This window comes from Oncorhynchus clarkii, chromosome 20 (assembly GCF_045791955.1).
Source record: "Oncorhynchus clarkii lewisi isolate Uvic-CL-2024 chromosome 20, UVic_Ocla_1.0, whole genome shotgun sequence".
NCBI classification, from domain to species: Eukaryota; Metazoa; Chordata; class Actinopteri; order Salmoniformes; family Salmonidae; genus Oncorhynchus; species Oncorhynchus clarkii.
In genome coordinates this window covers 64,049,954-64,067,034 of record NC_092166.1, presented here as the reverse complement: position 1 = coordinate 64,067,034, position 17,081 = coordinate 64,049,954, and the positions used below count along the sequence as shown (strand labels likewise).

The window sequence follows — 17,081 nt, the reverse complement described above, 5'->3', positions numbered from 1 at the left end:
TGAGAATAAACAGAGCTTTTACTTTTATTCCTCAGTTTGATACTTTATTTTCATTGTTGTTGGTAACGTGACAACACATGATCACAACAGGAACCATGTTTGTTTGATTGTGTGTGTGAACATACCAGATAGGATTTGGTATGGGGATGTCTACAACCAAAATATTAACATTTTGGTATAATATTTTGGATTTGAATGGGTATAACTAGCTAACTCTGGTCCAAAGTGATGCAACCGGATGCAACGCCAGTCCCTTCCTTTCCAAACAAAGTAACACTGCATACATTCCCATTTCCAAAACAAAAGGTGGACCAGTGCAGAGTGAGGTTGGCTTAGGAAAGGGTAGCGGCTACATTAGTGGCATAGCTGAGCTCTCAATATGAGAAAGCTGACACACTGGACTTGTCTTTCTTTAATATTGTTCATCATAAAAACTGATTCAGTCACTTTTTACAGTTTCTTCTTTATTTTCAAACTTGATTTGTTCTCCTCCTCCTTCTCTTCCTCATACTCTTCAGGAGAGAGTGGTATGTAAGAGGGGGTGGCTGGCTAAGTCGGCGTCAGCAGATTCCTCTGTCATGACAACTGTCCCAGGATTCCATGCTGGTTCACATTAGTCCTTCTCTGGTACCAGCTTCAGCACTTTGCCAATAGCAATGGTTTTGCCTGAAAAGGGAGGCAATTACATAGTTATAAAAATGAGTTAGTATTCCATTTGGCAATAGTTTTCTAATATATCAAGTAGAAGCTTCTTCATATTCATCAATAGAAACAATAAATGGGGAAAAACAATATCACAGGAACAGACACACAGACACACTACCTTCATCTCGTAGGGTGAACCTCCCCATCTGTGGGAAGTCTTTGAAGGTCTCCAGGCAGATGGTTCCGGCACACCGAAGCCGGGCGATGCACACCTGGTCCTGTTTGACAAAGCGAGGTCGTGTCTTGCTCTTCTCACCTGTCTTCTTGTCCACTAGACAAATTAAGGCCTGATGAGAGAATTTAATTAAAAACTGTTTATTTACTAATGAGCATTATTCACTGACAGAGAAGATACCTGTGGTTGGCAAACTATAATTGGATAGAGACCCGGTCAGGTTAGGAGATGTAAACAAGCTAATGTAACTTAGTAACTCACTGTGATTTGTACTTCTTCAATACAGGTGTGGATGTGTAGGACTGCGTTGTAACCTGGGCAGATTATGGATTTATGCTCAATGATGACGATCTAAAAACAAAGTAAAAAAACGGTAGAGAAATTAGCAGAGGTGCAAGTACTGGAGTTTACATATTTAGTCAGCTCAATCTAGCATTAAGGTTGGGTAGGTTACTTTGTAACTGTAAACCATTAGGGTTACCTGTCCAAAATTGTAATCAGTAATGTAACTTTTGGATTACCCAAGCTCAGTACCATAGTCTTATTACTTTCAGTTACTTTTTGGATTACATCTCCCTTAAGAGACATTAGAAGACAAAAATAATCCATCAAACACATTTGGTGTGTCATCAGTAGGTTAACGTTTTACATCATTAATCTTCTTCTGGAGGCAGCTCTGCAGAGCGGTCACTAGCTGGCACAGCCAAAAAGTCATAAAATATGTTTTTAAACCAGTGGCGGTTGGTGCCATTTAAGATTATGGAGGAAACTTTTTTTAATGAGCATGGCCTTATTTCTATTAAAGCATATTGATGACTGTCATTCATATTCCATTCACCCAGCTCAATGTAACATCGATAGGTTAAGACTACATGATAGTCAAATTTTCCCTATACCCATTATGAGGATGCTACAACAGCCTACAAATTAAAGTATATATATATATATATATATATATATATATATATATATAACGTAGGTGCACATGAGAGACAAATTGGAGTAATCAAGGTGACAGACAGTGACACTGTCAATACCGCGTTGCACACTCTTGCCTGCATCTAGCTGATCTAGGGTATAATCATTAGTCCAAACTGTTGCCAGAACAAGAGTTACTATTGGACAAATTCAGGTAAGTCTATCCCCATTTCGTTTAGTTTGCTTCCATTGACTAAATATTTTTTCAACAGAATCGGCAGCATGAATACACCCCTGATCATCCGCACACAAAGTTCACTTTCATTGCAGCCACATACAAACAGCATCATCACGTTGCTTGTAGTATAATTCCTTCTCGCATCTACTCACTCTCCTACTTTCACATTTTCCCTTCGCTTGTTTACTTCAGTGCACAACACAACATCTGTCTGTGATCAGGCAACAACAACTCTCCAAGCCAAACCTTCATACCATAACCGTTAAACGATGCGCACAGCACACAGTTGAAGTCGGAATTTTACATACACCTTAGACAAATACATTTAAACTCAGTTTTTCACAATTCCTGACATTTAATCCTAGTAACAATTCCCTGTCTTAGGTCAGTTAGGATCACCACTTTATTTTAAGAATGTTAAATGTCAGAATATTAGTAGAGAGAATGATTTATTTCAGCTTTTATTTATTTATTCACATTCCCAGTGGGTCAGAAGTATACACTCAATTAGTATTTGGTAGCATTGCCTTTCAATTGTTTAACCTGGGTCAAACGTTTCAGGTGGCCTTCCACAAGCTTCCCACAATAAGTTGGATGAATTTTGGCCCATTCCTCCTGACAGAGCTGCTGTAACTGAGTCAGGTTTGTAGGCCTCCTGGCTCGCACACGCTTTTTCAGTTCTGCCACAAATTTTCTATGGAATTGAGGTCAGGGTTTTGTGATGGCCACTCCAATACCTTGACTTTGTTGTCCTTAAGCCATTTTACCACAACTTTGGAAGTATGCTTGGGGTCATTGTCCATTTGGAAGACCCACTTGCAACCAAGCTTTAACTTCCTGACTGATGTCTTGCGATGTTGCTTCAATATATCCACATCATTTTCATTCCTCATGATGCCATCTATTTTGTGAAGTGCACCAGTGCCTCCTGCAGCAAAGCACCCCAACAACATGATGCTGCCACCTCCATGCTTTACGGTTGGGATGGTGTTCTTCGGCTTGCAAGCATCCCCCTTTTTCCTCCAAACACAACAATGGTCATTATGGCCAAACAGTTCTATTTTTGTTTCATCAGACCAGAGGACATTTCTCCACAAAGTACGATCTTTGTCCCCATGTGCAGTTGCAAACCGTAGTCTGGCTTTTATATGGCGATTTTGGAGCAGTGGCATCTTCCTTGCTGAGCGGCCTTTCAGGTTATGTCGATATAGGACTTGTTTTACTGTGGATATAGATACTTTTGTACCTGTTTCCTCCAGCATCTTCACAAGGTCCTTTGCTATTGTTCGGGAATTGATTTGCACTTTTCGCACCAAAATACATTAATCTCTAGGAGACAGAACTTGTCTCATTCCTGAGCAGTATGGTGTTTATACTTGCATTCTATTGTTTGTGCAGATGAACAAGGTACCTTCAGGTGTTTCAAAATTGCTCCCACGGATAAACCAGACTTGTGGAGGTCTACAATTTGTGTCTGAGGTCTTCGCTGATTTCTTTTGATTTTCAAGCAAAGAGATGTCAAGCAAAGAGGCACTGAGTTTGAGGTAGGCCTTGAAATACATCCACAGGTACACCTCCAATTGACTCAAATGATTTCAATTAGCCTATCAGAAGCTTCTAAAGTCATGACATTTTCTGGAATTTTCCAAGCTGTTTAAAGGCGCAGTCAACTTAAGGTATGTAAACTTCTGACCCACTGGAATTGTGATACAGTGAATTATAAATGAAATAATCTGTCTGTAAACAATTGTTGGAAAAATTACTTGTGTCATGCACATAGATGTCCTAACCGACTTGCCAAAACTATAGTTTGTTAACAAGAAATTTGTGGAGTGGTTGAAAAACGAGTTTTAATGACTCCAACCTAAGTGTATGTAAACTAACGACTTTAACTGTGTGTGTATATATATATATGTTTGTTTTTTTAACAATTAAATACAAATAAGAAAGACCCAAGCAACTAATAATAACAACGCAAGCCTATACATACACTTTCCAGCTCATTCATTACTGCTGCAGTGCTTGTTGTTGTGCTGAGTGGAAATAAGAAGAATGCACATTTTATTGCTTATAAAAGTGGTGTGCTGCTATACAAAGTTGACAGTTCTGAGTAAGAACTTAAACATGAAGTCATAAAAACAGCAGTTCTTTGCTGTATTCATTGACAGTCTCTCTCTAGTCATGGTTTTAAACATTTTGAAATCTCACAGTATTAACTTTGCTGTTGCTTTCTTTTATGTGTGCTACGTTCCAGCAGACACGGTCATCTGAGCCATCCGATTGGCCAGCGGTACAGCTATTGTGCACTTGATTTGCTCTCTGGGCCTGCCGGAAAGGCAGAGTTTGTACCTTCAGACAAAGGAAATTGTTCAAAATCGCAACAGTTCGCCTACCTGGAGCGCAGGGCAGCTGAATCGGGTGCACCTACAGCCAACAGGTGCACCTACAGCCAACAGCCCGAGACCATTTTTTTTATAAGAACACAAGGCTTTATCTTTGGGTTTTTGGAAATCGACCAGTCGGTGACCACTGCTCTAAAAAGTTGTGAAGTTCAATCTCATGCTTCTCTCCGTGGGCACACCCGCAGTTTAGAGGGAACTTTGGTCATAACGTATTTTTTCGCAAACATTCTTTCTGAATTCAAAAGTAGTCCAATAAGTAATTAACTAGTTTTTCAAAAGTATCTGTAATCTGACAACAATATTTTTGCCGGTAACGTAACTGATTAGTTTGGGGTTTTTTGTAATCAGATGACATGTAATCAGTTACTCCCTAACCCTGCCTAGTATCACTATCATTTAGCATTTATATAATGCAGCATATCTTCTTAAGATGATCCTAGACAATAATAATATATGCCATTTATATAGCAAACTCTTATCCAAAGCGACTTACAGTCATGCGTGCATACACTGTACATTGTACGTACGTACGGGTGGTCCCGGGGATGGAACCAACTATAACAAATCAAATTCTATACTGGCATTGCAAGCGCCATGCTCTACCAACCAAGCTACAGAGGACCTTAGACCTGTAGGCGTAGGCTACCTGGGCATCAAAGGTGCGTCCGGAGTGGCAGAGGTTCTCAGCATTACAGAGGATGAAGCCAGGCAGAATCTCCTCTTCCTCGATGCCCTTCAGCCTTAGCTTCAGGTTCTCCCCAGGAACAGCTTCATCTGTCTCCACCTCATCAGACAGCAGGCTCAGCACCTCCACTGTGTGCTGGGGGTAGGGATAACACATCACATGTATCATAGTGCTATATAAACAGTATATGTTATACATCAAGTATTATATTAGTATCCTTAAATGGCAAGATAAACTGGGTCTGGGAAGGGAAATATAATCATTAGAACCTGAAGTAACGCCTTTAACACAGGTGCGTACATGTTGGAGAATCATAAACAGATGTGCATTTTAATGTCGGAAGTCTGGAGTCCCTTTCACAATTTACATTTTAATTATTTAGCAGAGGTTCTTCTGCGCAGCATGTGCCAAATTAGTAAAAAGTAGATGTAAATTGTGAAAGGGGCTGCTGTACACTTGTGTAATGTATACTCTCCAGGAGCAGGACAGATGAATGACCTATGGAGAGCCTTACCCTGTTAGGCATCATGACCAGCTGCTGGGCTTTGGCAATGGAGCCAGACTCCAGCTTCCCCAGGATCACCGTGCCCATATCCTGAGCAAAGAGCACAACCAAGACCAGGTTAAAGGTTATGCTATCAGTTCAAGTCAGTGGCCTTGTGGTTAGTGTCCTCCCTGAGATTGGAAGGTTGTGAGTTCTATCCCTGGCCGAGTCATACAAAAGACTGTAAAAATGGGACCCGATCCGTCTCTGCTTTGCACTCAGCGAGATAGTTTAGGGAGAAGAACCTGCAATAGACCCGCGTCCTCTCCAGGGGGTGTTGTACATCAAGCTGCCTCATGCTACAGAAACAGGAGGCTCCTGTTCCTACGAGCCATTCCGGCTACCACAAGGGTACTTACTATCAGTTAAAGAAAATTGTATTATTACATTACATCCTTTTTTCCCCGTTCTCATCCTCTGCTCCCATCTAAGAGGTGTTAATAATTTGGTGGGTGCTTATACTTGTCCTATTTCAAAATTGGATTTTTGTATACCCCAACTCCCCCTGAGACACCCTCAGAGAGTGGGGTCACGGCCAGAGTCTGCCATTAACAACAGTGACCCTGGAGCAATTAGGGTTAAGTGCCTTGCTCTAAGGCACATCAACAGATTGGTACTAAGGGTTAGGAAGGACACTGGAGTTTGCAAGATCACCTTGATATTGAATGAATTAATGAATGAATGAATGAATGAAATTAAAACTAAAATGGATTCCAGCTGGGAGATTAAAATGGTTGTTAAAAAAGCCAGAAAGTTTTTGGTTCCTTTCCTTTTTATGCTACCACCTAAGATGCCATATCTTCAGTGTCCTAGCACTAAGCTGTTGACCCCCTGTTCTACTGTACTGTAGTGAAGTTAGAACAGGCCCACTGCCAGCTAGTCTAACAATCTAACCATCCCCCAATTAACTGGACCGTAATTCCATTATATCAACTGAATAGAAGACCGAGTTAGAGCTCCTGGGTTTCATAACACCCTGCAGTGTAGAAAACCTGCTGAGACGGCTATACATTATCTTAATTCTATCACGTTCCCTGCCTTCTAACATGTTCCAAAACACACCCACACACTGATGACACCGGTGCCAGAAAGCTAAATTGTCTTGTGGAGAAAATTGCTGTGCTCTGCAGTCCTTGGCTACAGTAGGGAGGACTTGGAAGGACACCCTGATGTTGGAAGGCCAGAGTGTGTGTGTGTGTGTGTGTGTGTGTGTGTGTGTGTGTGTGTGTGTGTGTGTGTGTGTGTGTGTGTGTGTGTGTGTGTGTGTGTGTGTGTGTGTGGGGTGTAGCAGCTGCATAGTCCTGCATTATCGTTATCTTTTGGAAGTAATTTCATAAAACGTTGGCAAACTCTGAGATAATAATGGATTATTAATTACTACAGAATAAAATGGCCTGACTTGATTCAAATTTATGCTAGCTATGCTGTTAAGTGCAATACAGAGCTAGAGATATGTAACTGGGATAACTCATGACAGCCGTTGCACTCACCTTGTATTTGTCTACGATGGGTAATCTGACGGGGCCGTCTGTGATTCTGTTGAAGCTTGGCAGGCTGTCTAGGTGTGGGATGAATGGCAACCCCCTTGTAACAAAGAATAATTAGGACAATAAATTATTATATTTTCTAATACTACATATTATGGATTTTAAATTATTGTGGGAATAGAGAACTTTTATAGCTTCAGAAAAGTTAGCAGAGCTACATTGATTTGATGGACTGACATGAAAATGAAGACTTGACAAGCAACCGTCACTCAGCACCCACAAAGCGATTGACTTTCATGTACTTTTGGCAGAGAACAGAATGGGGGTTGACTTACGTGTACCACGTACACTCCTCTATGGGGTCCTTCAAGTTGGCTCCCGTTAGCCCAGAGCAAGGCATGAAGTAGATGTCCTTCTTTGGGTTGAAGCCCACCTTCTTCAGAAATGGCACTAATTTCTCTTTACATTCCTCATACCTGTAGTGGAGAGGGAGGAGGATGGGTTATTTTACTGAGTTAAATATCAATGTTACAATGTTGACTAATTGAGGAACACAATCTCTTTCCTATTCTATGACTGTCTGTCATAACCAGCCATGCAGCATGAGGGTCAATGAACACATTGGATGGGATACTGTAGATTCTGCATTTGGCTTTAAATATAAATTATATATAAGATGCATGTCGGTACATTGTACTGAGTCACCTTTCCAAGCTCCAGTTGACGGTGGGGTCATCCATCTTGTTGACGAGGATGATGAGGTGCTTGACTCCAGCCGTCTTGGCTAGCATGGCGTGCTCCCGCGTCTGGCCTCCCTTCTCAAAGCCTGTCTCAAACTCTCCTTTTCTGGCCGAGATCACCTGACCACAACATAGGGTTACGTTAGACTAGCATAAGGTGCAGAAGATACTGATAAACAACTAGGGTACACCATAATGTACTGTACATACTGTCTGTCATTATCTACAGTGTCGTTTTCAAAACTAAAATGCATGTTAGAATCTACCCTCTCCTTATACAGTAAGTCAGTCCTCTTCTTCTCATAAAAAAATATATTTATAAAAAAAATGCAGGCCCAGTCAACTTGTACGCGACCAATAAACTATGATTTGATAATGGCAACATTCCAACTACCTAACTAACAGGGACACATGGGTCTGTTTTGCCTTGACCCAGCAGATATGAAAAGTGAACAATACAATGCCTTCTGCTAAGCATTGTTTGGGAAAACTCACCAGCACTGCCAAGTCAGCCTGTGATGCACCACCAATCATGTTGGGGACAAAGCTTTTGTGGCCGGGGGCATCCAGGATAGTAAAGTGCTTTTTCTCTGTCTCAAAGTAGGCTCTCCCCACCTCCACCGTCTTCCCCTTGTCTCTCTCCTCCTGGTTAGTGTCCAGGGCCCAGGACAGGTACCTGGGGAGCAGAAAAACAAATCTGAGTGCCTAAAATGTATGATTAAAAACAGGCTCCCATATTTTCTCATGTCGTACCCAAGATGAAAAAGTAATATGCAAACTTTTTCAGAATTATTTTGTATTATTTTCAATCATACACATAACTGAATCTAGTCACAACAGAAGGTAAGCTCACCATGTTTCTCTGTTTTTTTCTTTTGCTTCTCTTTCATATTTCTCCAGGGTTCTTTTCTCCACCATACCTGTCAAATACCTATGATAAGAAAGAAAAACAGACATTGTCTGATCTGATAAATATAGGAAAACATTTTATTTTTTAGGTAGCCATGGCATTAATAGCAATGGTTATCATACTGTAGAAGAAAATGATAAGCCATCTTCAGTAACCTGAATGTAGGCATAGTTATTGATAACCATGTTATTACTCACATGATCTGTCCCCCAATAGTTGATTTACCAGCATCTGAAAAAAATAAAAAATAATCCTCAATCCAAATGAACACACAGGCAATTTCTAAGAGCCATTTCCCTGTGCCCAGGGAGAACAAACAATGTACGAAAGAAAACCATGAGGTAATAGTATACAATAGGGACGGACCCACATGACCGATGAACACCACATTGACATGCTCCTTCTTCGGGGCATTTGGTGGGAGCGGGATTACTTTTAACACGGGCAACTCCTCCTCTTCTTCCTCCTCCATCATCTCTACTTCCTCCCTTCCCTGTGCCTCTTCACTGGAACCTCCCTCTCCTCCCAAGGCTCCTCCTCCTCCTGGTTCTCCTTCCCCGGGCTCCTCTTTCTGCTCCCACGTCTCCACCTCCACCGCCATGTCTGCTTCTGTCCCTCCTCCGTTCTCCACCGGAGCTAAACGACACAAACGGCACTCGGTTACCACTGATGTAAACCATGAAACAATTCTCTTTTGTTTAAGGTAGTCCGCACAGCCAGCAGATTTCACAGGTGCATTATGGGTATATGAGATCGCTTGTGAACAGAAAGGAGAGTACCGGCACACTGTTCAGATGAGTTTTTTTTTCCTCAGGGTTTTGATGGAGAATCTGGGAGCATCTAAACTGTGTGCTGGAGAGTACAGTGATTGGCTGTTCTCTTCAAACAATGCTCTTTGGCCTCACACAATATAACAATGAAATTGGCTTATTACACATTTATTGCATAGTTGTCACCTATGCCATGGATGTTCAATATAATTATTTAATAGTGATATAGCATTGCAGTGATAGTAGTGATAGCTAGCTAACCTTATATTGAACAAATTAAATTAATTCTTTAAAGAAATTAAAGTGCATCTAGCACTGATGCAAATGTAGAAACCTGCTAATCAAATCAGTAGATTAGCGTGTACAAAAACTCTTCCCATAGCAGCATAAAAACGAGGCCTGCACCTCCTTATCCATGAAATTAAACATCTGACCGATCATGTACAATGCCTGTTCTCTTATCAACGCTTGTCATTCACAATCAGCATTGGAGAATAGTCATGATGATGACAACTGCTCGGAGAAGCATGCATGCAATACCACAGAAAACGTTGGCATCTTTGTTCTGAAATATAAACCCACAAGGTAACTTCACCAATCACTCAGAACTCCCTTCCCATCATGTCTTCTCTCTCTCTTGCAGGCTGCAGTTGCAGCCAGGTGTCACACTAACAGATAAATCAGGCCAATGTAACCTGAGTAGATGTGCACAGTGGCAGTGCTCTCTTGCCAAATTTAAACACCTGACCTCAGCACATATACGGCTGGTCAACATAGTACATTTCTACAGAAACGTTCCCTGAAAATACAAGAACTGGACTGTGCCCCATTTGGTTATACCAGTCTAACAACATATTTTCTATCTGTTTCCACATGATCCAGTGTACTAGTCTATTTTAAGCATAGGCCTGTGATGTTTCATCATGCTATAGATGTGCATGTAGGGAGTAGCTCCCACTCCCTACATGCACAACCTTCCCAGTTGGACCTTGTCATGTCTCCCAGAGCTGGCCTTCAGGCATAGGCTACCTCCTAGTGAACAGTAGGCCTGAAGAGACGTTTCAATTTCTGAATGAATGCAAGGTAAACAATACTGACTGAAGGACATTTGTAATTGCTTCTGGTATGAGTTGGGTGGGAGTTGGCAAGGCAACCTTCTACAGGTAAAAATACCTAAGGCCTTTAAAAAAAAAACACTACACACCTTCAACAAACAAATCTGATACTATCTGTGATTGTCCAAACAATAACATTGTGTGAAGTACAAGGCAGAGTGTGAAAAAATGAAGTAAAAGGAAGAAAGAACAGTTAATTACATAATAATATAGTAATAGACACAAAACATACCAACTGTTTCTAAAACCTCCATGCTGGCAACTGGCTCAGCACCTGTGAAGAGACAAGTTGTTGCATTCATCATTGGCATTATATGGACATTGGAGCTTTTAGGAATCACCATATCAGATTAAGTACGGGTGATGGTTTAACAATAATTATAGCATTATGAGCAGTAGGCCAAGTTGTAAAATTTGCACCATCATGTCAAAGCTGTCACATTAGTGTTGAGCAATATCATAGCTACAACACTAGCCCAGTGAGCTTGCTAGCTACAAACTCAAGCTAGCTATCTATTTGGCTAACTTGGTTAACCCCTGGCAATAACAGCAGCTGTCAACATCTCGTTAATCCAACACTCCACCACAAGCACGCACTGACCTACCGTGACCATCGGAATTGGAGATTTCCGTAGGGCTACTTTGAAGGAAAGTCGGCACAAACACCGCAGCGTCGACATTCGGGATAAATGGCTTGGCATTGACGCTGAGAGCGGCGAGAGCGGACTGGAGCCCCGCGGTAGCTCGGGCCTTAACATCCTCCTCCTGCTCCCACGAATCTGGTGCTGTGTCTCGCGGGTCCATGGCACAGTTAGCTAAGATAGTTAGCTAGCTTGACTGTGAATAATGCAGCTGGTTTGATGTCCGTTAGCTATGTTATCTTGCTACTTATTCAATACTTTGCGTTGCTTCACTGTGTCTTGTTTTGGGAGGCATATGGTGCGCCGGTGTCACGCACGGAGGCAAGACCGACGAGAGAGGGAGAGACGTGAACCTACAGTTCCAGAATTAATCGCTAGGAGGACCACTCGAGGGGGCGACCCCTGGAACTACAGAACAATGCATTATGGAAGGTGGGGTTGAATATAAAGCTTTTCGTCGTTTTCTCTTTAGACTCAGTATACCAGTAAATATGAAAATTAATAACAGTATAATAATCAGAGCATGTGTACACATCCTTTACTTTATTAAACAAATAATTTAAACAATTTATATACAGTGCCTTCAGAAAGTATTCACACCCCTTGAATTTTCTCACATTTTGTTGTGTTCCAGCCTGTATTTAAAATGGATACGAAAATTATCCGCTGGCCTACACACAATAGCCCATAATGTCAAAGGTGATTTATGTTTTTCGATTTAAAAAAAAAATAAATGAATAAAAGTTTAAATGTCTTTAGTCAATAATTATTCAACAGAAGAGACAGTGTCATTATATCATTTATTTTGGTACTGTCCATATGTAGCTTGTTTTTGGTCAAAGGTCCAGGAATGGCTGAAGAATTGCAACATTTACCTGGCGCTAACTCTGCAGATAGCAATACTGGGTGATTTCAAAAGTCATAGTCAATCGATCAAAAATATAATAATTTTAGCAAATATTTACATTTTTAATTTTACAATCTGTAGAAACTATGAGAATACAAAGCTTCAGAACTTTTGTGAAGCATCACAGCACAGTTGAAAAAAATATGGCAAATGGAAATCCAAAATGGATGGTGTTAAGAAATAGATGGGAGGGGTTGAATGGACCGAATGGTGGGACTAAAAACAACAAGATAACTAATGTAAAATATACTGTGTCTGTAATATGTGTATAGGTTCAGAACTTTTGTGAAACAGCCCAGTTAAAAAATATATGGCAAATAGAAATCAAACTGGATGGACATCAGAAATAGAGGTTGAGGGTAGAGAAATATTATTGTAAAATAGATTGTACGTAAAATGTATATAGTATGTATAATCGGAAAGTAGAAGACTATGTTTTGATGTTCATTAGTTTACTCCAATTCTGGGAAGGGTGGTAGGGTAAATGGAAAATAATAAAGGAAAATACACTTTAAAAAGATATGTATACCATACCAGTCAAAAGTTTGGACACACCTACAGTACTCATTCAATGATTTTTCTTTACATTGTAGAATAATAGTGAAGACATCAAAACTATGAAATAATACATATGGAATCATGTAGTAACCAAAAAAGTGTTAAACAAATCAAAATATATTTGCGATTTGAGATCCTTCAAAGTAGCCACCCTTTGCCTTGATGACAGTTTTGCACTCGCTTGGCATTCTCTCAACCAGCTTCATAAGGTAGTCATCTAGAATACATTTTGATTAACAGGTGTGCCTTGTTAAAAGTTCAATTACAGTATTTCTTTCCATCTTAATGCGTTTGAGCCAATTAGTTGTGTTGTGACAAGGTAGAGGTGGTATACAGAAGATAGCCCTATTTGAAGATGGTCTCTTAGCAAATAGGGCTAAGTCCATTATGGCAAGAAAAGCTCAAATAAGCAAAGAGTAATAACAGTCAATCATTACTTTAAGACATGAAAGTCAGTCAATTCAGAAAATTTCAAGAACTTTGACAATTTTGTTGGGGTAGGTTCCTTGTTCCTTGTCAGTCATTTGCTTATTGGTGAAATCAGCAATCAGACAATATATTTAAGTAAATCAATCAAACATTTTATTAATGCAATTGCAGACAGAAGTTGACAACGGGAACATAGCACGCATGTTTCCGAGTAAGTTCTGCAAAATAGGAAAGGTCCAAGTTGCTTTAATATGCTTGCAGTCAACCCCTAGTGATGAAACTGTCTACGTCAACACCTTCTACTCATGAGACCAAGCCCATGCATATACAATTATACAGACTTGCAGGAGAGAACAATAGTTCCAGTATTTTCTAAGGGCTCAGCAGTAATTTTCCACTCCTGTGTGGCTTACAGTGGTGTGTCTGACTTGTCTCTTATCTCCTTCACTCCCCTGCAGGGTTCTGTGTCTTTGAATCTCATTTTTGCCTTGAGGTGCTTTCTCACAGACACCCTGTTTTGGCTGCAATAACTCACACATCTCTCAGACCGTTTCTTATAAGAGGCAGAGACTAGAAAATAACTGTGGAACAATATTAAACCTTATAATGCATATATATATTGCTAATCTGTAGTCCAGGACCCTATAAATGTAGTGGGGGAGAGGTCTTATAGCCCTTGCCCCTTCTATTAATACAACATATGCATAATCAATTATTAAACTACATCAATCATTTGGTGCAGCCCCTATCATGACCCCAAGGTGATCCCATCAATTTATTCAAGTGCAATCGCAAAAACCATCAAGCGCTATGATGAAACTGGCTCTCATGAGAACCACAACAGGAAAGGAAAACACAGTTACCTCTGCTGCAGAGGATAAGTTTGTGAGAGTTACCAGCCTCAGAAGTAGCAGCACAAATAAATGCTTCACAGAGTTCAAGTAACAGACACATTAAACATCAACTCTTCAGAGGAGACTGTGTCTATCACTGCTGCAAAGAAACCACTACTAAAGGACACCAATAATAAGAGAGTTGCTTGGGCCAAGAAACACAGGCAATGGACATTAGAGCGATGGAAATCTGTCCTTTGGTCTGATGAGTCCAAATGACCGCTGTGTCTTTGTAAGATGCAGAGTAGGCGAACAGATGATCTCAGCATGTGTGGTTGTGGGGGAGAGTGACCAAGAAGGAGAGTGATGGAGTGCTGCATCTGATGACCTGGCCTCCACAATCACCGAACTCAACCCAATTGAAATGGTTTGGGATGAGTTGGACCGCAGAGTGACAGAAAAGCAGCCTAAAATTGCTCAGCATATGTGGAAACTCCTTCAAGACTGTTGGAAAAGCATTCCAGGTGAAACTGGTTGAAAGAATGCCGAGAGTGTGCAAAGCTGTCATCAAGGCAAATGGTGGCTACTTTGAAGAATCTCAAATAGAAAATATATATTCTGATTTGTTTAACACTTTTTTGTTTACTACATTATTCCATATGTGTTATTTCATAGTTTTGATGTCTTCATATTAAAAATAAAGAAAAATCCTGGAATGAGTAGGTGTGTCGAATCTTTTGACTGGTACTGTATATAATATATATATATATATATATACACTGATAAAAAAATAAATATATAATAAGTATTCAACCCCTTTTTATGGCAAGCCTAAATAAGTTCAAGTTTAAACTTAAGTTGCATGGACTCACTCTGTGTAAAATATAGTGTTTAACACTATTTTTCAATGACTACCTCATCTCTGTACCCCACACATACAATTATCTGTAAGGTCCCTCAGTTGAGCAATGAATTTCAAATCCAGATTCACAAAGACCAGGGAGGTTCTCTCAATGCCTTGGATAGAACAACACCTATTGGTAGATTGATTTTTTTTAAAGCACCTTGCAAAGAATGGAACCTATTAGTAGATGGGTAAAAAATAATAATAAAGCAGACATTGAATATCCCTTTGAACCCGATGTTACAGGAAGGCCATAAAGATCATCAAGGACATCAACCACCCGAGCCACTGCCTGTTCACCCCGCTATCATCCAGAAGGCGAGGTCAGTACAGGTGCATCAAAGCTGGGACCGAGAGACTGAAAAACAGCTTCTATCTCAAGGCCATCAGACTGTTAAACAGCCACCACTAACATTGAGTGGCTGCTGCCAACACACTGACACTGACTCAACTCCAGCCACTTTAATAATGGGAATTGATGGGAAATGATGTAAATATATCACTAGCCACTTTAAACAATGCTACCTTATATAATGTTACTTACCCTACATTATTCATCTCATATGCATACGTATATACTGTACTCTATATCATCGACTGCATCCTTATGTAATACATGTATCACTAGCCACTTTAACTATGCCACTTTGTTTACATACTCACCTCATGTATATACTGTACTCGATACCATCTACTGTATCCTGCCTATGCTGCTCTGTACCATCACTCATTCATATATCCTTATGTACATATTCTTTATCCCCTTACACTGTGTATAAGACAGTAGTTTTGGAATTGTTAGTTAGATTACTTGTTGGTTATTACTGCATTGTCGGAACTAGAAGCACAAGCATTTCGCTACACTCGCATTAACATCTGCTAACCATGTGTATGTGACAAATAAAATTTGATTTGATTTGAACATGGTGGTTATTAATAACTTGTGGGATGGTGTTTCAATACACCCAGGCAATACAAAGATACAGGTGTCCTTCCTAACTCAGTTGCTGGAAAGGAAGGAAAGCGCTCAGGGATTTCAAGAGGCCAATGGTGACTTTAATGGCTGTGATAGGAGAAAACTGAGGATGTATCAACAACATAGTTACTCCACAATACTAACCTAAATGAGAGTGAAAAGAAGGAAGCCTGTACAGAAAAAAAAACAAAAAAAAAAACATGCATCCTGTTTGCAACAAGGCACTAAAGTAATACTGCAACAAATGTGGCAAAACAATAAAACATTTCTCCTGAACACAAAGTGTTATGTTTGGGGCAAATCCATTACAACCACAGCAGGTTGGTGGTACCTTAATTGGGGAGGACGGGCTCATAGTAATGGCTGGAACAGAATGATTGGAATGGTAATCAAACTCATGAAACATCTGTTTGATACCATTCCATTCTATTCACTCCATTCCAGCCATTATTATGAGATGTCCTCCCCTCAGTTGTCATGCCCTGACCTTAGTTATCTTTGTTTTCTTTATTATTTTGGTTAGGTCAGGATGTGACAAGGGTGGTTTGTTTAGTTTTTGTATTGTCTAGGGTTTTTTCTAGTCTAGGTGTTTATGTCTATGGTTGCCTAGATTGGTTCTCAATCAGAGGTAGCTGTTTATTGTTGTCTCTGATTGGGGACCATATTTAGGTAGCCATATTCCTTGGGTATTTTGTGGGTTGTTATTCTATGTTTAGTTGCCTGTCTGCACTAGCCATATTAGCTTCACGTTTTGTTAAGTTTGTTCAGTGTTCTTTCTTTAACTAAAGAAGTATGTACGCATATCACGCTGCTCTTTGGTCTCCTCCTTACGACGACCGTGACATCAGTAGCCTCTTGTGAATACAACACATTACTGAGTACCACTCCTTTTCAAGCATAGTGGTGGCTGCATAATGTTATGGGTATGCTTGTAATTGTTAAGGACTTGGATGTTTTTCAGGATTAAAAAGAAGCAGAATGAAGGTAAGCGCAGGCAAAATCGTAGAAAACCTGGTTCGGTCTGCTTTCCATCAGACACTGAGAGACGAATTCACCGATCAGCAGGACATAAACCTAAAACACAAGGCCAAATCTACACTGGAGTTGCTTACCAAGAAGACAGTGCCGTTCCTGAGTGGCTGAG

At 40.3% G+C, this 17,081-nt stretch overlaps 1 protein-coding gene across 1 annotated transcript; it reads right to left on the bottom strand.

Moving 5' to 3' along the window:
• Positions 1–16: 16 nt before the first annotated feature.
• LOC139376706 (eukaryotic peptide chain release factor GTP-binding subunit ERF3A-like) lies at positions 17–11,693 on the bottom strand. Its single transcript, XM_071119571.1, has 14 exons — positions 11,295–11,693; positions 10,922–10,963; positions 9,171–9,440; positions 9,002–9,035; positions 8,748–8,825; positions 8,390–8,570; positions 7,860–8,014; positions 7,490–7,630; positions 7,158–7,251; positions 5,638–5,718; positions 5,085–5,258; positions 1,142–1,231; positions 824–992; positions 17–666 (listed from the first exon to the last, which is right to left on the bottom strand). The coding sequence occupies exons 1-14, from the start codon at positions 11,491–11,493 to the stop codon at positions 614–616; spliced, it is 1,761 nt and encodes a 586-aa protein (XP_070975672.1). The 5' UTR covers positions 11,494–11,693; the 3' UTR covers positions 17–613.
• Positions 11,694–17,081: the final 5,388 nt, after the last annotated feature.